Raw genomic sequence first — 20,960 nt, 5'->3', positions numbered from 1 at the left:
CCTGATTGATCTATACACATGCAAGATGTGTTAAAGCACTTTAGGCCTTCAATTTAGCATGCAATGGGATTTCTGCCCTTAAAACGCTGCTTTGCGTCAAATCCAGATTTTTCCCCGGGACTTCTTCTGAGCACTGTACTTTGGTACAGGGCCGCACAAAATCACATCAGCTCGACCTCGCACACACCTGCCGGGTGGCCTTCCTCTGGGTCTGCCTCTACCTCTGCCTCTACCTGTTTTGTCCGTTTTGTCCATATCGGGGGGGATGAAGTGAAAGGTATGCACTGACTTGACTAATACAATGTGTAGTCACTCAGGTGCAGTTAACAAGTATGTATGGAGTAGTATATCACTATATAATTCACGTAGATTAGGTAGGTGGGTGCACTGAACACAACAGGTAAGTATATGCAACAGGTAAGTATATGCAGTGATGGGTATTACAAATGTGCACCTGTCACATACGTGAACAGGTACAGTGACTGGTGGTATTAAATATCACACTGCGTGTGCTCACGTAGGTAGGTGGGTGCACTGTGAACAACAGGTAGGTATATGCAGTGATGGGTATAACAATGTGCACCTGTCACACACAGACAGCTACCGGACAGGCACAGTGACACTGCGTGCGCTCACATAGGTAGGTGGGTGCACTGAAGTGAACAACAGGTAGTAGGTATATGCAGTGATGGTATTACAAAGTGCACCTGTCACACACAGACAGGTACTGGACAGGCACAGTGACACTGGTGTGCTCACATAGGTAGGTGGGTGAAGAAAGTAGATCAAAAGTGCAGCACCAACTGCATGCAGTTAGGGTTTATTAGATCAAAAGGATAGGCATACAAGCATTGGGGGTGCAGACACCGGACTTACAAACGTTTTATGGGGCTCCCGCTTCCTCAGAGACCACAAGGTGTCTGTACCCCTAATGCTTGTATGTCTATCCTTTTGATCTAATAAATCCTAACTGCATGGAGTTGGTGCTGCGCTTTTGATCATCTTTATTCAGTGACAAATCCTTTGCAAAAAGCACATCCAGGTTGCCAGGTTGGGAAGTGTGTTTGGTGCTGACTTCTACTACTACCTTGAATAAGGTAGGTGGGTGCACTGAAGTGAACAACAGGTAGTAGGTATATGCAGTGATGGATATTACATGTGCACCTGTCCCACACAGACAGGTACCGGACAAGCACAGTGACACTGACTGACAGGGCTGTATATAATGCAAGTGGGCCACACAAACAAAAAAAAATAGATCACAAGAACAAGATTAGCTCTCAAAAGAGCTGTTGAGGGGTGCTTGTTTAGCAATAACAATCAGCCAGGAGCCTATGAGAGTCTGCAGCAGCTATCCCTTCCCTAATTACTGCAGGCACATGAGTGAGTCCAATGCCTGATGCTGCCTGCCTTTTATAAGGGGGGGGGGGGGGCTCCAGGAGGGAGTATAGCCTAATTGGCTACAATGTGCCTGCTGACTGTGATGTAGAGGGTCAAAGTTGACCCTCATGATGCACTATGGAGGTGAACCGAACTTCCGGGAAAAGTTCCCGGTCCGCCGCAAACCGTTCGGGCCATCTCTAGTTGGGAGCCAGCCTGTAAGTGTTCAGTCCATACACCACATACGGCATCAACTTGGTCTAAATGGCTGTCATCCCAGAAGGAAGCCTTGTCTAAACATGATGCATAAGTAAACCTGCAAAGAGTTTGCTGAAGACAAGAAGACTCTAGGACATGGATTACTGGAACCGTGTCCTGTGGTCTGATGAAACCAAGATAATCGTATTTGGTTCAGTACAGTACAGTACAAAGACAAGCGTGTCTTGCCTACAGTCAAGCATGGTGGTGAGAGTATCATGGTTTGGGGCTGCATAAATGCTGCTGATACTGGGGAGCTACAGTTTATTGAGGGACCAATGAATGCAAACATGTATTGTGACATACTGAAGAAGAGCATGATCTTCTCCCTTCGAAAACTGTGTCACAAGGCAGTAATTCAACATAACAACCAGGGCCGATTTAAGGGGCTCCAAGGCCCTGGGGCAAACTGAAGCAGGGGGCCCCCTAGCAGAGCACCCCCCCACTGCACCCAAACAACCCCCCCCCCACGGCCATTACTTAAATGCTCCCCAGGGCCCTCGCATGTGAAGCAGCAGTAATACTCACCTCTCCCGGCAGGTGGTGGCTGCACAGTCTGGGCACTCTAGGCACGTTGTCCCCCTCCTTCTCTATGAACCGGCGCATGTTTACACATAACACACACCGAGTCATAGACAAAGCAGGAGGACAGCATGGCTAGAGTGCCCAGACTGTGCAGCCGCCACCCACTGGGAGAGGTGAATAATTACTGCTGCTTCACACGCAAGGGCCCCAAGGAGCAGTACGAGCAGCATTTGGCAGGGTTGGCGTCGTGGGGCCCCTGCAGAGGTCAGGGGCCTTGGGGCAATTGCCCCTTTTGCCTCTATGGCAGCGCCGGCCCTGATAATGACTACAAGCACACCACTAGGATGACACCTGCCTTGCTAAAGAAACTGAGGGTACAGAAGGTGGAGGAGTGCAAGTTCTCTAACATCCACCAGCTTTGTGATGTCATCATGGAGGAGTGGAAGAGGATTCAAATTGCCACCTTTGAAGCTCTAGTGAACTTCATGTCCAAAGAGAGTTGAAAAATAATGGGAAGCACAAAAACATTGACAGATTGGGCAGAATGTTGACATTCTTTACTTAGGAATTTTATCACTTTTGTAGTTAGTGCTTTAGACATGAATGGCTACGTGTTGAGTTATTTTGATGGGACTGTAAAGTTACACTGTTATACAAGCTGTACACTGGTTACTTTACATTGTATCAAAGTGTCATATTCTCAGTGTTGTCCCATGAAAAGATGTTATAACATATTTGCAAAAATATGAGACGGCTACTCACTTTTGTGAGTTACTTAACCACTTTCCCCTTTACTACAGTTTATCTACGTCAGCTGTGGCTTCCCCCAAGCCACAGCCACGTAGATGAACGTTCCTACTTAAAACTGCTGCTGGGAGTGATCAGCCACGCCCCCGTGCACGCCCCCCTGCATTTACTATTCATCACTAATTGGTCCAAGGGAAAAAGCTTTCCCTGAGCCAATTAGACCACTCACGAGAAATGAATGAACACTGCTGTAGCGAATAGCAGTGTTCATTCATTAGGATGTAAACAATGCCTTGTGCACAGGCTGTGCACGATCTAAAGTATTCCCCCACTTCCCTATGTATCTAGAATGAATGGTTGTTGGGAGCTGAAGCTCCCAAGACCATTCAGAGTGCCCCCCTTCATGATTGATCACCGCTGCAGCCAGAAGCAGTGATCAATCATAGTAAAAATAGACTGCTGCGCTGCTGCGAGCGATCGGGCGCGCCCCCGCGCGTGCACGCGCGTGCACGTGCGCGCGCACGCTGCCGCTGGTGTGGGAACATTGTTCCCTGTATACAAAGTATCCCCCCTTGGTGATCGATCACTGCTACAGCCAAAAGCAGTGATCGATCAAAAGTAAACATTGCCTGGCTTCAATAGGAGTGCACAGGCGTGCACAGGCGCGCTCAGGCGCGTGCACGCGCGCTCCCGTGCGCGTGCACGTGCGCTCCCATGCTCGCCTGTCACTCTGTCTTGTCCCCATGTAATAAAGTTTGATCGATCACTGCTGCAGTGATCGATCATGCCCCTGTACCTGCTGATCTGCCCCATCCTGGCTCCTGTGTTGTGCCATAGTGTGCACAAGTGCTTCTCCTCCAGGCCTCCCCTTGAATTGGTTACTGGGAGAATCTCCTCCCAGAACCAATCAAATCATAGTAAATATGAATGATCACTGTTGTGACCAATCACAGTGAGCATTCTGTGTGATGCAGCCCCACCTACTGTCCCAAGTATGAATTGCCAATCAGATTGCCTCTTATAAGATTGATTGCTGCTGCAGCCAATGGCAGTAATCATTCTTATAAAAGTAACAAAAATATTTACAAAGTATCTTCAAGTGCTCAGTTACTTCAGAAGCCTGTCATTCTGTCTTCTGAGGTGACTGAGGTGACAGGAGAGCTGCTGCAGTGTATTTGCAAAGATTTAGGTATTCTTTTTATAAATACCAGCTTCCATACCCTATACCAATTAACCCCATAACTCCCAGAGTCAGTCATCTTTTCCTCCACAATTTTTTAAATTGACGTAGAGCTTAGCTCTACGTCCGCCCCCCCCCCCCCCCCCCCCGTCCCCCCAAAAAACAGAAAAAAAAAAAACTTTTTGTACTTTCCTACCTACCACTAAAAATGGCGAAGAGGCACTATACAGTAGAGGAGGCACTGGCCATTCTCCAAACCAGCAGTACTAGTGAAGAGGAAAGTGGAGAGGAATCGGGCACTGACTGGCTCCCTGACAATGAGTCGCTAACAGGCAGTGACTCCAGTTCTGAATACACAGGGCCACCGGCCAAGAAAGTTGTGAGAGGGGTGCAGTCTGCGATCGCTGTTCCTGCCATCAGCAGCGACTCTGGGGATGAAGGGCCATCAAATCTAATAGAAAGGAGGACAGCAGGCAGTTTGGCTGGAACCAGTGGCGATAATGAAGATGGTCCAGGGGCAGTAAGGCAGACCACACAGCCAAGGGTACCTGAGGGAGATGATGTGCCACGTGACAATACTCACCTACTCTGGTTTCCGGCAAACATGGAAGAACCCAGTATTCCCCCATTCACTGCAGCAAGTGGGATATTAGTGGACACCTCAGATATGACGCCACTAGACTATTTTCAACTGTTTTTAACAGAATCCTTCTTGCAAGATATTGTTGACCAGACTAATATTTATGCTGAACAATTTTCAGCTGCCAACCCCACTGCTTACTACACATTTAAATGGAAACCAACAACAGTACCCGAGCTTAAAGTTTTCCTCGGACTCACTTTCAATATGGGCCTAACACACAAACCACAACTACGGCTGTACTGGTGTAAAGACTCGATTCACTCTATGCCCATCTATCAGGCAACAATGACCCGAGGTCGTTATGAACAGCTGATGAGGTTTCTGCATTTCAATAATAATGCAAACGCCGTTAAGCGCAGTGACCCATCCTTTGATCGTCTTTTCAAACTAAGACCTCTTCTGAACCACCTCAACCAAAAATTTCCTGAAGTTTATATGCCCGGCCGAGAAATTGTAGTGGATGAGTCCCTTGTGCCCTTTCACGGTAGGCTCGCCATGAAGCAGTATATTCCCAGTAAGCGGGCCAGGTACGGGGTTAAACTGTACAAATTATGTGAAAGTGGCACTGGATACACTTATTCCTTTCGGGTATATGAGGGAAAAGATAGCTCGTTGGAGCCTGCTGGGTGCCCGCCAGACATGGGTACTAGCGGAAAAATAGTTGTGGACCTGGTTAATCCCCTTTTACATAAAGGGTACCACCTGTATGTGGACAATTTTTACAGTGGTGTTCCACTTTTTAAGTTTCTTTATACAGCACAGACTATGGCCTGTGGCACTGTGAGGCTAAATCGAAAAGGTCTGCCATCACAGGTCCTAAACAAAAAATTAAAAAGGGGGGAATCCTGCAGTCTCCGAAGCAATGAGCTTCTCTCTTTAAAATACAAGGACAAAAGGGATGTCCTGATGCTATCGACCATCCACACGGAGGCTACCATGACATGTCAAAGTCGAAGACAGCAAATCCAAAAGCCAGTGGCCATCGCAGAATACAGTCAATACATGGGTGCTGTTGACTTTTCAGACCAAATGATGGCACCATATTTGATCCTAAGAAAGACCAGGGCCTGGTACAAAAAAGTAGGAATTTACCTCCTGCAAATGGCCATGTATAATTCCTATGTTATCTTCAAAAAATCAGGCCATGGGGACTCCTATCTCAAGTTCCAAGAACAAATAATAACTTCACATCCAAACCGTATCCTCAAAGAAGATGTAAAATTTGTAGCAAACATCACATGAGAAGAGATTCCAGATATTATTGTCCACAATGTGCATCCAAACCTGCCCTGTGCCTTAAAGACTGCTTTGAAGTCTACCACACACTCCATAAGTATTAGATTACTTCATTTTTCATCTTTCAAATGAACTGTGCAAACTTGATACTTTTGACAATCTGGCTCCTGACCCCTGGCCTGGCTGACAACGATTCTCTGGCTCCTGACCCCTGGCCTGGCTTACAACGATTCTCTGGCTCCTGACCCCTGGCCTGGCTGACAACGATTCTCTGGCTCCTGACCCCTGGCCTGGCTTACAACGATTCTCTGGCTCCTGACCCCTGGCCTGGCTGACAACAATTCTCTGGCTCCTGACCCCTGGCCTGGCTGACAACGATTCTCTGGCTCCTGACCCCTGGCCTGGTTGACGACGATTCTCTGGCTCCTGACCCCTGGCCTGGCTGACTAAGACTCTCCGGCTTTTGATTTGTGGACTGGCTGACGAAGATTCTCTGGCTTTTGACCCCTGGCTTGGCTGACGAAGATTCTCTGGCTTTTGACCCCTGGCCTGGCTGACATAGATTCTCTGGCTTTTGACCCCTGGCCTGGCCGACGATGATTCTCTGGCTTTTGACCCCTGGCCTGGCTGACGATGATTCTCTGGCTTTTGACCCCTGGCCTGGCCGACGATGATTCTCTGGCTTTTGACCCCTGATATGGCTGCTGAACACACTCTGACCCCTGGCATGGCTGCCAAACATCAGCTGACCTCTGTAATGGCTGCTAACCAACCTCTACCTTCCAGGATTCTACAGTTTCTACAATGGTGAGTACCACTGTGTTTGTGTTTTTGTTTAGAGACTTTGCTGTACTCGCATGTAGTATGAGAGCTTGCCTGTACAATCTGTCAATTAGCCATTGGTGCTACATGCGAGTACAGCAAAGTCTCTAAACAAAAACACAAACACAGTGGTACTCACCATTGTAGAAACTGTAGAATCCTGGAAGGTAGAGGTTGGTTAGCAGCCATTACAGAGGTCAATTAGCCATTGGTGCTAATTGAGGTTTACAGTCTGCTGTGTACCAAAAAAAACGATCAGATTATGTATATGATATATCATTTTAACCGTAACAAGCAAGAGAATATAATTTGAGGTGCTTTAGGGCTGAGGCCTATGTCATGCGAATTATTTTTAGTGACAAATTATAAAAAATTGTACAAAAATACCATTTTCAAAGTTATGGTGCAATTTCAGCAAAACCACGTAAGTCCAAATGTTACAAAATATATATATCTGAGTAGGCCGGGGTCTCTAGTTTTCAGAATGGTGACATTTATGGCTTTTCTTGATTGCTCAGACGCTTCATGGGCTTTGCTAAGAAACAATGACTGTATTACTTTTGGTTCAAAAAATAGCCTTGAAAAATCCATTGGTGCTACAGGTGGTTAACAGTGTGCTGTGTGCCCAAAAAGCTATCTGATTATGTGTATAGGGTGTCATTTTAACCGTGACAAGTGAGAGAATAGAATTTGTGGGGTTTGGGAGTTGAGGCGTCTGTCATATGATTTTTTGGGGGAGCCAAAATGAAAAAAACTGTAAAAAAAACACATTTTCAAAGTTTTGATGCAATTTCAGCAAAACCGTATAAGTCCAAATGTTACAATATATATATATCTGAGTAGGTCGGGGTCTCTAGTTTTCAGAATGGTGACATTTATGGCTTTTCTTGATTGCTCAGACGCTTCATGGGCTTTGCTAAGAAACAATGACTGTATTACTTTTGGTTCAAAAAATAGCCTTGAAAAATCCATTGGTGCTACATGTGGTTAACAGTGTGCTGTATGCCCAAAAAGCTATCTGATTATGTGTATAGGGTGTCATTTTAACCGTGACAAGTGAGAGAATAGAATTTGTGGGGTTTGGGAGTTGAGGCGTCTGTCATATGATTTTTTGGGGGAGCCAAAATGAAAAAAACTGTAAAAAAAACACATTTTCAAAGTTTTGATGCAATTTCAGCAAAACCGTATAAGTCCAAATGTTACAATATATATATATCTGAGTAGGCCGGGGTCTCTAGTTTTCAGAATGGTGACATTTATGGCTTTTCTTGATTGCTCAGACGCTTCATGGGCTTTGCTAAGAAACAATGACTGTATTACTTTTGGTTCAAAAAATAGCCTTGAAAAATCCATTGGTGCTACAGGTGGTTAACAGTGTGCTGTATGCCCAAAAAGCTATCTGATTATGTGTATAGGGTGTCATTTTAACCGTGACAAGTGAGAGAATAGAATTTGTGGGGTTTGGGAGTTGAGGCGTCTGTCATATGATTTTTTGGGGGAGCCAAAATGAAAAAAACTGTAAAAAAAACACATTTTCAAAGTTTTGATGCAATTTCAGCAAAACCGTATAAGTCCAAATGTTACAATATATATATATATCTGAGTAGGCCGGGGTCTCTAGTTTTCAGAATGGTGACATTTATGGCTTTTCTTGATTGCTCAGACGCTTCATGGGCTTTGCTAAGAAACAATGACTGTATTACTTTTGGTTCAAAAAATAGCCTTGAAAAATCCATTGGTGCTACATGTGGTTAACAGTGTGCCGTGTGCCCAAAAAGCTATCTGATTATGTGTATAGGGTGTCATTTTAACCGTGACAAGTGAGAGAATAGAATTTGTGGGGTTTGGAAGTTTAGTCCTCTGTCATATTATTTTTTTTTAGCAGCAAACTGAATGAAAAGTAATAAAAGTGTTATTTTCTTATACTCTGCACCAAAATGAAACACTTGTAAAAAAAAACCAAAAAGACAAAATTAAAAACAGAATACATAAAAAGTTACCTTAGAGACTCAGCTTGTTAAATATGTATGTCATGTGGGTGTGTTACTGTGATATTTGCAAATAAGAGCTTGTAATTACTGAAAGAGTACAATGAGAAAACCAAAAACACAAAATTGAAAAAATACACCTTTATTTCCAAGTAAAATAATGTCAGCATACATTATACTAGGGACATAATTTAAATGTCGTGATAACCAGGAAACATAGGCAGATAAAATGTGTGGGTTTTATGCACAGCACCAGTGTTTATTTTAAAACTATAGGGGATGGAATTGGAGAAAAAGTGCGTTTTTTCATTTTTTCCCTTGTTTTTCCCTTTAAAATGCATAGAAAATGAAGTAATTACTGAAAACAAATCTAACCTCAAAAAAGCCTAATTGGTGGTGAAAAAAACAAGATATATATCACTTAGGTGTCATAAGCAGGGATAAAGTTATTGCTGATTGAATGGGGACACCGCAAAAGCGTCAAAACTGCTCTGGTCAATAAGGGGAAAACAAGGTCTGGATGCGAAGTGGTTAAAGAGACTCCGTAACAAAAATTGCATCCAGTTTTTTATCATCCTACAAGTTCCAAAAGCTATTCTAATGTGTTCTGGCTAACTGCAGCACTTTATACTATCACTGTCTCTGTAATAAACTTGTCGGCCTGTGTCTGGAAGGCTGCCAAGTTCTTCAGTGTTGTGGTTCTGCTATGAACTCACCCTTCCAGGCCCCTCTCTGCACACTGCCTGTGTGTTATTTAGATTAGAGCAGCTTCTCTCTTCTCTCTTATCTTTTACAAGCTGGATAAATCATCCTCTGAGCTGGCTGGGCTTTCACATACTGAGGAATTACAAACAAGGGCAAAGCTGTTTGCAGGAAGAAAAGAGCAGCCTGAAACTTCAGTGCATGGGGGAAAGAAACACACAAGTGATCTCTTGAGATTCAAAAGGAATGCTGTATACAGCCTGCTTGTATATGGATATATTTTTCTATGTGTGGACATACTGTACATCAACCTACTTCCTGTTTTGGTGGCCATTTTGTTTGTTTACAAACAAACTTTTTAAAACTGTTTTTAACCACTTTTAATGCGGCGAGGAGCGGCGAAATTGTGACAGAGGGTAATAGGAGATGTCCCCTAACGCACTGGTATGTTTACTTTTGAGCGATTTTAACAATACAGATTCTCTTTAATGTTTGTCATATGACCATGTATTCCTAAGTACCTAGGTAAATAATTAAGTATTATAAATCTACATATACAGTATAAAATGAATCTTCAGTTTCTACTTAAACCATGTTTTAAAAAGACATAACTTATAATAAAATGATTGGATGTAACAAATTTAAACAGAGTAAAAGTCAGCATGTAAATAATAATTTTAATAATAATTTATATAAAAAATTCTATTAGATTATTCTAATTATGCTTACATTGACATTTCATTCTCAGTCTTACAAATAAGCTTATTTATATTTACTGAGACAAAATTTAAACTGAACCCCAGCTTGGGAAAAACATAAAAGGTACCAATTCTTCATGTGATGCCCTTTTTCAGTTAATGCTATATAATGGTCCTATAATTTTTCATGATGTATTTCTGCTGGTCGACAACTTCCAATAAAAGTTCACTGCCCTGGCAGTGCAGAATATGCCCTCTGCAAAAAGAAAGTAAGGTTATATGCAGGAGACAAGTCTCCTGAGTTTAAGAGAGAACATTCACTTTTTGTATTAAAAAATAAAATAGAACTGTTACTTTTTGATTTACAAAACATGGTGGGTTATGTACCAGTTCATTTATAGATTTCAGCTCTGCATTTAATACCATAATTCCATCACTGCTGCACAGCAAGCTCTCCCAGCTACACATACCTGAATCCCTCTGCAAATGGATAACCGACTTCTTAACCGACAGAAGACAGCGTGTTAGACTTGGTAAACTCACATCAAGCTCTCTGACAGTCAGTACTGGTGCACCCCAGGGCTGTGTGCTTTCCCCACTGCTGTACTCACTTTACACCAATGACTGCATCTCCACAGATCCATCTGTTAAGGTTCTGAAGTTTGCAGACGACACAACAGTTGTTGGTCTCATTCAAAACGGGGATGAGTCTGCATACAGGCATGTGGTGGGACAGCTTTCCTCCTGGTGCAGCAGCAACAACTTAGAACTAAATGCTCTCAAAACCATGGAGATGATAATAGACTTTAGGAGATCTCCCCCCCAGCACCTCCCCTTAACCATAAATGGATCCACAATAACCCAAGTAGAGTCATTCAAGTTTCTTGGGTCCACGATCTCAAACGACTTAAAATGGGACAACAACACTGCCACTATTGTCAAGAAAGCACAACAGAGAATGTACCATCTGCGGCAGCTGAAAAAGTTTGGCCTACCTCAAAATCTAATGGTGCAGTTCTACACTGCAATCATCGAATCCACCATAACATCATCCATGACTGTATGGTTCAGCTCCTGCTCAGCATTAGAAAAGGGGAGGCTGCAGCGCATCATCCGATCAGCGGAAAGGATAATTGGCTGTAGCTTACCTTCCCTGCAGGATCTTTACACTAGCAGGTGCAGAAAGAGAGCGACCAAAATTGCCTCTGACCCCTCTCACCCAGCTCACTCCATCTTCCAGCGCATGCCTTCAGGAGTAAGATTCCGGTCAATCGCTACCAAAACCTCCAGACACAGGAACAGTTTTTTTCCTCAAGCGGTAGCCATACTTAATGCTGAACCACGTTAGAGCTGCTAGGACTGAAAGTAATCAGCACAGAACTAAACATGAACAATTCTCACATTGCTTACTGCCACTATACTTATAATATCCTTAACTTGTAATATTCACACTGTCTGTCCTTGTATTGTTTTTTGTTTGTGTTTGTTAAGCAACTGCCAAGACAAATTCCTTGTAGGTGCAAACTTACTTGGCGAAAAATAAATTGATTCTGATTCTGATTCTGATTTGCAATTCAATATTGAGAAAAACTGCCTCTACTTTCCAAACTGTAGCCAGGTGAGAATATCCAAAATGGATTGTAAGTCCAGAATTCCTTTCAGCCTTAGCAACATCCATTCTACTACGTCTTTAATGTGCTGGAGTTGTTAGGCTGGCCAACACTGTGTTTAAGATGAAATGGCCTGTATTTTTTAAGGTCAGAGTTCACCCAGTCAATTATAGTCCTACATAGATAGAAACCAGCAGGTGATCCATACATTGTTACCCTCAGTCAATAACATCCAAGTCAGACATGTGTGAACTATTGTTGGTTGAGCAAATATTATCTCAGAATGTGTAACAAACATCTGATGTCTAGAAACCTAAGTTTTACCTGTTCCTTTGGGAGGTGACTTTACCAGTCCCTAGCTCAATACCATAAACTCATCTAGATAATCAGACACAAAGTAGCAATGTGGGTTAAATACTTTTTCTTTTGGCTTCTGGGAGGTGGCTGAGCCTTGTGAAGTTCAAAAGGCCAACAGTACCTGTGGTGTAGAAAAAGCTGTTTTCCCTCTGTTGGCTGTTGGGATCTGTCAATATCTCATAGTTAGTTCTTAAAGGGGCGCTATGGCGAATTACTGTTTAAATTAATGCAGCATAAAATTAAGCCAGCATCCAAAAGAAGCTGCAATAAAAAAGCTTTAGTTTAAAAAAAATAAACAGAGCTGCTTGCTCCATCACTTTAGCTTTCAGTATCCCCTCATTTGCATCCTAAGCGTCGGACTAAACAGACCAGTACATTACTTATGGGGAACATCTGGTATGACTGTTTATTTTTTTCAGATCTAACTTCCCTGTCATCTGGTTTCTCCGCACTCACGAGCCTAGCCACCCGCTACAAACAGTTGTAAAGCTGCGTTTCCTCACAGCAAAGACTGAAGCTATGAAGGACCCCTGCACTCTGACAGGCAATAAATCAGCCACCTGACACAGAGGGGGGACGGATAGACAGCCGAGATAAGGTGGCTGATTTATTGCCTGTCAGAGTGCAGGGGTCCTTCATAGCTTCAGTGAGTCTACGCTGTGAGGAAACGCAGCTTTACAACTGTTTGTAGCAGGCAGCTCGGCTCGTGAGTGCGGAGAAACCAAAACAACCAGATGACGGGAAAGTTAGAGCGGAAAAAAATAAACAGTCATACCAGATGTTCCCCATAAGTAATGTACTGGTCTGTTTAGTCTGACGCTTAGGATGCAAATGAGGGGATACTGAAAGCTAAAGTGACGGAGCAAGCAGCTCTGTTTATTTTTTTTAAACTAAAGCTTTTTTATTGCAGCTTCTTTTGAATGCTGGCTTAATTTTATGCTGCATTAATTTAAACAGTAATTCGCCATAGCGCCCCTTTAAGTAATAAGATACTTAGCTAGCTAGCCCTAATGTGTCTTTAAGTTCCTCCTTTGGCATTAGATAGGCATCAAACTTTGAAATGTCATACAGCTTGCAGTGATCCATCAGGCTTTGGCATCGTCACAGTTGTTATGCTGTATTTGCTGTGTGACTTCTTGATGTCTCCAATATTCAGAATTTACTGAGCCTTGCTGGTCATTGGCCTGCAAGCCTCAGGAATCCAATACATTCAATAATAATGCCTGTAACAATATAATTTCTGCTGTGCGTAAAAACAGGCATGTCCAAGAATATGTGTGAATTCCTGCCACTAGGGATTGTCTGACTTGCCTGGAACTGCTACATACACTCACCAGGACACAGAGCTGGAAAAGCTTGTATACTAAAGAGAGGGTCAGTTAAAGTCAGTCTGCTATGTGCATAACTTTTTTAGTCCCCCCCCCCCCCAAAAAAAAAAAAAAAAATATATATATATATATATACTATATATATATATATATATATATATATATATATATATATATATATATATATATATTAAATATATATATATATATATATATATATATATAATCAATGCATAGATTATCACAAGGGAGTTTTAACAAGCAAGGAAGAAAATTAATTATAAACACCCTTTATAACTGTTCAGGCCTGTGTGATACCAAATATATGCAAATATATGCAAACTACTGCTTACAGTTATTTAAACAGTAACTGTAACTAGTGAGACATTAAACAAATGAAAAACCTTCATAATAACTGGTCCAAAAACTGAAGCATGCTGTCAGATAGTCTTAGAAAACAACCTGCACTGCACTACTCGTGATATGATATGCTAACCGAATAGTCAGATCTATACAACAGGTCAGACGGCATGTCTTTCCACAATAAGATATCTCCTCAAGGTATATTCTTTAACAAGGCTTCATGTGTCATAGCTTCAACTCAGCAAGTGTAAAATAAAGGGCTTCTCATGGTGGATACATTTTAAAATAAATATATTCATCCAATAACAAATCAAAAACATGGAACTTTTGTAGTGGACTGCATGTCAAAAAACATGGGTCCCTAGATCCAATACTGAAAAAATTGCACATTTTTGCTGATTGTTTTAGTTACAGAATTTTTTATATTTGATTGGCTGTAAAAGTTCTTTACATGTGTAGAATTGTCCTGATGTCTCAAATCATTGTTCTCATTGTGTGGGGTTACTTTGTGACTGAAATGTGTACAATAGCCATGTCAGTGCGACTCAAAAACTTGGTTACTTCAGCTTCTAACAAAAATATATTAGCTTTGACTGTGAGAGAGATTTTCTCTGCATTCTCTGATTGGTCTAAAATCACTGCCGTAATCTGATTTCCGCTGAAAAATTCTGCATACTGTGATTGTCCTTATATTTCCAAAGTCTTCTGATTGGCCTAAAATTACCACGATAATCTGATTTCCACTGAAAAATTCAGCATTATCTGATAGGCCTAAAATTTCTGCAAAAAAATATGTGCAAACATATAGAAATAAGAAGTACATTTTTTCCAGAGTAAAATGAGCCATAAATTACTTTTTTTCTATGTTGCTGTCACTTACAGTAGGTAGTAGAATCTGACAGAAGTGACAGGTTTTACTCTTTACAGGGGATTCTCAGGGATATAACGGAAAATTGTATACTCACCTATCGGTAATTTTCCTTTCCCGATGCATCCATGTCAGCACAACGGGTATTAGTCCCGCCCTAATACCCCACAGGACACGTGTGTATAAAAGCTTTACTGACCCTCCCACATTCGTCTTGTAACTAGTACCTCACCACTCAATGGGTGGGTCCCTTGAGCTGACATGGATGCATCGGGAAAGGAAAATTACCGATAGGTGAGTATACAATTTTCAGTTTTCCCAATGCCTCCATGTCAGCACAACGGGACGTAACTAGAAAAAACCAGTACGGGAGGGCGACTGGAGCAGGTGAAAATAAGTCAATTTATTAACATAACAAATGCCAAAATTTGCAACTTCAAGAAATAGAAGAAACAGAAGAGGGACAGGAAGATAAAACAGCTCTTCCAAAGTCCACTGTAGTATTACAAGCAGTATCAACCTGATAGTGTCTAACAAATGTGTTAATGGTACTCCAGTTGGCTGCCTGGCATATCTTTGACACAGAGATATTAGAGCTAGCTGCCCAGGAGGTCGCTAGGCCTCTGGTTGAATGGGCTCGAATGTCTGTTGGAGGAACCCTACCTGCCGCCTTGTAGGCTCCCTGTATAGTGTGCACCAACCATGATGCTATGGTTCTAGCCGAGGCTGATTCACCTTTACGGTACCCAGCTGGGACTACAAAAAGTCTATCCGATTTTCTAAAGTCTCTGGTTGCATCCAGGTATGATTTTAAGGCTCTGGCAACATCTAACGAATTTGCCACTGGAGAATGATCCTGGTTAAAGGTAGGCAGTGACCACTCTTGGTTTATGTGTAGGGTAGACGTTACCTTCGGTAGAAAACTCTGGACAGGCTGGATTTGCACCCTATCCTGATAGAAGGTCAGATAGGGTTCCACATTGCTAAGGGCTTGAAGTTCTGACGATCTCCTGGCCGAGGTGATTGCCACCAGAAACACAGACTTTAGTGTCTTATACCACACTGAACAGCTCTCAAGTGGTTCAAAAGGAGCCTTCGTTAAGTAGTCCAACACCAACGGCAGTTCCCATTTCGGAAAGATAGGCCTGGATGGAGGTCACATCTTCATTACCCCCGTCATAAAACGTTTCACTAAAGGTTCCATGGCCCAATGGTGATCTGTTAGCATTGAAATTGCTGATATCTGTACCTTAATAGTATGATAGGACAGCCCCTTGTCCAGTCCTGATTCAAGGAATACTAGGAGTTGATGAACCGGCGGATGTATAGGATCAAATTTTTGTTTTCCCACAAAGTCCATATAAACTCTCCATATTCTGTGGTATGTTGCATTAGTATTGTCCTTTCTGGATTTGAGAAGTGTCATAATGACTGACTCTGAACAGCCAAGTTCTTCTAGTTTCCGCCTCTCAATTTCCACGGCCTGAGGTTCATGCGGGCTGGATTCGGATGTAGTACCGGCCCCTGTGAGAGCAGGGTTCTGCTGAGTGGAATCCGAAAGGGTTGCGTCATCGCCATCTGAGCAAGCATAGGAAACCAAGGCCTCCTGGGCCACCATGGGAGGACTGCTATGAGGATTACTGGCTCCGAAGCTAACCTTCTCAACAATCTGATGATTAGAGGGACTGGTGGGAAGACGTAAGCTATCTGAAACGTCCAAGGTGCCACTAGTGCATCGTATGCTTCCGCCTCCCTCTCCGGATAACGGCTGAAGTATCTCTGACACTTTCTGTTGGATCTGGACGCCATTAGGTCCAACTCCGGTGTCTGCCAGTGTGCACAGATCGCCTTGAATGCTGCGTCCTCCAACTCCCATTCGTTGTTCGAGATCAATGATCTGCTCAGATAATCTGGTATTATATTGGCCTTCCCTGGAATGTAAGTCGCAATTATTGACCTCAAGTCTCTGACTGCTAGTGTAAAGATTAAAGATGTCTCTTCCATTAAAGACTGGCTGTGGGACCCCCCTTGATTCCTTATGTAGGCTACGGCCGTCTTGTTGTCTATTTCTAGCAGCACATTCTTCCCCTGAAGAGTACTTCTGAAGTGACACAGGGCACAGAGGGCCGCCCGTAGTTCCAATTTGTTGGCTGGCCAATGTGTCATAGTTGACGGCCATTTTCCCTGTGCTATTTGAGAGCTGCAGACTGCCCCCCAGCCTCTCGAGCTGGCATCCGTGGCTTCCACTACTGGCCTCTCCGTACTCAACGGCATCGTTTTTGTCAGATTCTGGTCCGTCAACCACCAGTTCAGGCTCTTCTTCATGAGATGTGACACTAATATCATCTGGTTCATACTGCATCCATCCCACTGATGTAGAAAGCCCCTCTGCAGATCTCTCAAGTTCCAATGGGCCCATGGTATGAGTGGTATTGTGGAGGACATTGTTCCCAGTACCTTCAAACAGAACCTTGCCTGGACCTGTGAGGACAGAAACAGCTGTAGCACCCTCTGTTTTATTACCGGAATCTTTTCTGCTGGTAATCCCACTGAGTTTTTTAGTGTCTGAAATCTCGCCCCTAGGTAAACTAAATCCTGTGATGGAATGAGGTGGCTCTTTGTGTAGTTTATAAGCCACCCGAACTGTATCAGAGTCTCTAGGAGAATATGTCTGATTAGATCTCCTAAATATTTCCCAAGAATCTCTATTTTCTCTGTTGAGGAAGGTATTTTTGTCGTTCTGAAATGGTTGTCCGGAGGCCGTTTTTTGAAAGTCCAGAAATGGCCCATTGATACAGTCCGCCTGATCCAAGGTGACTTTATCTGTCTTCTCTATATGTGACTGTACCGTCTTAGTCTGGCGCCGACTGGACCATTCTGGGCCCTCGAGTTGTCAAAAGGACTTCTTGGCCTGCTGAACTGGCTGTGCCGACTTCTGTTTTGTTAATCTCCCAATTGCTGTTTGGGTTGTCTGCCAATGGTTCCTGTTGCTTCTGCCCAGCCTATAGGATCTGGCGTTACGGTATCTGGATGACTGTGAGAATGAAGAATTGAATTTTTTATTAGGGCGCTTATCCTGTGGAAGGAGACCCGACTTCCCGCCAGTCACCCTGGAGATAGCCGAATCCAACTTGTCGCCAAAGAGAGACTTCCCATCAAAGGGGATTCTGCACCAAGACTGGCGAGAGGTCGGGTCCGCCGACCAGGATTTGAGCCATAGGGCCCTTTTTGCTGTGACTGAATACAGCATTGCCCTAGCCGTGGATCTGACGATGTCGATGGCTGCTCCACGAATTCGCCAGACACTTTGAGGTCCTCTAGTTTTTGGATCAGTGACTCTTTATCCATATCTTCCAGGATACCCTGCTCCATGCCTGTGGACCAGGCTTGTATGGCCTTGCCGACCGAAGTTAGGGTTATAGCTGCCTTACATGCTCCTCCAGCATTAGTATAAACTTTTTTGAGATCTAAGTCTTACTTACGATCAAGTGAATCTATAAAAGAAATAGAGTGCTCAATAGGAAGAGTCACGTGCTTTGCCAATCTTGCCACTGATGCGTCCACGATTGGCGCACTGTCCAGTATCTTGGTCTGCCTCTGCGGTAGAGGGTACAATTTTGAGAGTCTATTGGCTAACGGCGCCTTCTTTTCCATCTTTTGCCACTCTTCATCTATTATAGATTGGATCTCGTCCATCACTGGAAAGGCCAACTTCGTATTGTCAAGGTGTTTATAATAGCTTTTTTTAGGCTTCTTCTTTTCCTCACATTCCTCTTCAGAGTCTTCCCAATCTATAGCTTCTTGAACAGCTTTAATAAAAGGCCCTACCAGTGTGAAATTAAAACCAATATTTAAGTCTGCATCAGTTGTTTTTATAGCTGAAGTGGAGGGCTGGTCCTGCAAGGCCAGCTGACTAGGAAGGCTGGCTATATAGTCTTTCATTGAATTCTGTACCGCCTTTTGTATAGCCTCGGTTATGTCGATTGGCTCTGAAGTGGCCTCCTTTCCTAAATCTTGAAAGCACTTGGCGCAAACCAGCTTGCCAGGCACCACCTGTTTGCCACAGGCCCAGCAGGGTTTTTCTTTCCGGTGACGTGGAGGGGATTTGGATCTTGATCTTCTCTTAGAACGAGATCTGCTCCGTGAACGTCTTCTGTAGTAGTCTCTAGATGGAGAGCGAGAGTACCTCCAGAAGCGGTTGCTCCTCGGGCTGCAAAAAGAGATAGAGAGGTATCGCCCATTAGCACTCCAAACAGGGCCGGATTTGTACTTTTTTCCACCCAAGGCCCACGGTCACCAACCGCCCCCCCCCCCCCCCAAGATTATCGTTATCTTCCTCTGAAAGATCGCCAGTCGCCGGGTACTGCACACACACGGCTGCACACCTCCTTGATCATGCTCCCATAGCTGGCAGCATTCTACTCATGCGCAGAATGCTCCCGTTCACGGGAGCACAACTGAGGAGGTGCAGGGCCAGGGTCACTACGGACTAGGACACTAAGGGCCACCAAGGAAGTTTCAGCCTGGGGCCCGCCACCCTCTCCCCCTCCCCCCCCCCCCCCGATCCCCTCTCCTCCTTCACCCCTTCCCCCCCCCCCATTTTGGGCTCACATACACATGTACTCTAGAAATTTTGCATGATTTTATGGTAGGGAATAGATTGTAAGCACTTCTGAGGACAGTCTCCAATAGGGATATGTCCACATGCGGCGCGCGCAGCGCGCCGCAGCAAGAGTAGTTGAGTGTCACTACGCACTGGAACATGGGCGTGGTCATGAGTCGTGGGCAGACTTTAAATAAAAAATAAAACAACACAAAGTAAGAAGCGGTGTTATTTACAGAGATTAGGTCTGACCAGAAACATTTTAGATAAAATAATCAAGTAGTTACATGCCTCATGATAATTCATCAAGTAGTCAAATGGCAGCAGATTTCCCGACAAAATGCAATCAATTTGGTGGCAGATGTCCCCACAAAATGCAATCAGATTGGCGGCAGATACCCCCACAAAATGCAATCAGATTGGCGGCAGATATCCACACTAAATGCAATCAGATTGGCGGCAGATATTCCCACTAAATGCAATCAGATTGGCAGCAGATACCCTCACAAAATGCAACCAGATTGGCAGCAGATATCCCCGCAAAATGCAATTAGATTGGCGGCAGATTTCACATCAAAATACAATCAGATTGGCGGCAGATATCCCCACAAAATGCAATTAGTTTGGCGGCAGATTTCCCTACAAACTGCAATTAGATTGGCGGCAGATATCCCCAGAAAATGCAATTAGATTGGCAGCAGATTTCCCCACAAAGGCAGGTCCCCAGTTAGTGGGGGCCCCAGAGCTGAGAAGGCGGGGGGCACAGCGCATGAAGGGGGGAAATTGTGCACACAACAGCGGGGGGGGGGTAAGCCTCCCCGCCTCCCTCACCTAGGGCCCCCCCCCCTTCCGCGCTGCCTCATACTCCAAAATTGCAGCCATGCAGTCAGCGGCAGTAGCAGGGAATAGCTTAGCGGCATCAGAGCGATAGCGCTGCGTGCCGCTCAGCTGGGCTGGTCTCCGTCTCCTGCACTGACCAATAACACTCTCGCAGTACTTCCTGTGAGAGCGTGATTGGTCAGTGCAGGAGGCGGAGACCAGCCCAGCCCAGCAGCACTATCGCTCTGATGCCGCTAAGCTATTCCCTGCTACTGCCGCGGACTGGCTGGCTGCAATTTTGGAGGGTAGGGGAGCGCGGAAGGGGGGGCCCCTAGGTGAGGGAGGGGAGGCTTCCCCCCCCCCGCTGCTCTGTGCACAATTTCCCCCCTTCCTGCGCTGTGCCCCCCTCCTCAGCTCTGGGGCCCCCAGGAGGCGGGCTGGCCGGGGCCCAACGATGGGACAATCGGTGCTTCGGCGGCTCAGTACGAGCCTGGCCAGGGCCGCACATATGTAGTAGCGCAGAACTGGTCTAGTGGGCTAAGCTTTTGGATGGGGACAGCGGCACAACTTAACAGATAAGTAGGAAACCAAGGGACCTGTAAGGCTACGAGGGAATGGAAGAAGCCCCAGGTAAGTAAAGTAGAACTTTTCTCCCGTCTCAGGTACACTTTAAAGGAAACCTGAAATAAAGTATAAGGTTTTATACTTACCTGAGGCTTCCTCCAGCCACCTTGAATCCATCTGCTTAATCACCGTCCTCCTGTTCCTCTCCATTCTCCGCAGTGGAGTCCGTGATCCAGCCCAGTCTTGTGCCACAGCACATGTGTGGTCCC

At 44.4% G+C, this 20,960-nt stretch overlaps 1 protein-coding gene across 1 annotated transcript; it reads left to right on the top strand.

Moving 5' to 3' along the window:
• Positions 1-4,298: 4,298 nt before the first annotated feature.
• LOC137562305 (piggyBac transposable element-derived protein 4-like) lies at positions 4,299-5,975 on the top strand. Its single transcript, XM_068273641.1, has one exon. It carries the CDS (start codon positions 4,299-4,301, stop codon positions 5,973-5,975), a length of 1,677 nt encoding a protein of 558 aa, XP_068129742.1.
• The last annotated feature ends 14,985 nt before the right edge of the window (positions 5,976-20,960 follow it).

Source organism: Hyperolius riggenbachi, chromosome 3 (assembly GCF_040937935.1).
Source record: "Hyperolius riggenbachi isolate aHypRig1 chromosome 3, aHypRig1.pri, whole genome shotgun sequence".
In the NCBI taxonomy this organism is placed as follows: domain Eukaryota; kingdom Metazoa; phylum Chordata; class Amphibia; order Anura; family Hyperoliidae; genus Hyperolius; species Hyperolius riggenbachi.
This window is presented reverse-complemented; position numbering and strand designations above follow the sequence as displayed.

Excerpts from the sequence above, each read along its gene's own strand:
- LOC137562305 (XM_068273641.1), top strand. The coding sequence starts at position 4,299 with ATGGCGAAGAGGCACTATACAGTAGAGGAGGCACTGGCCATTCTCCAA.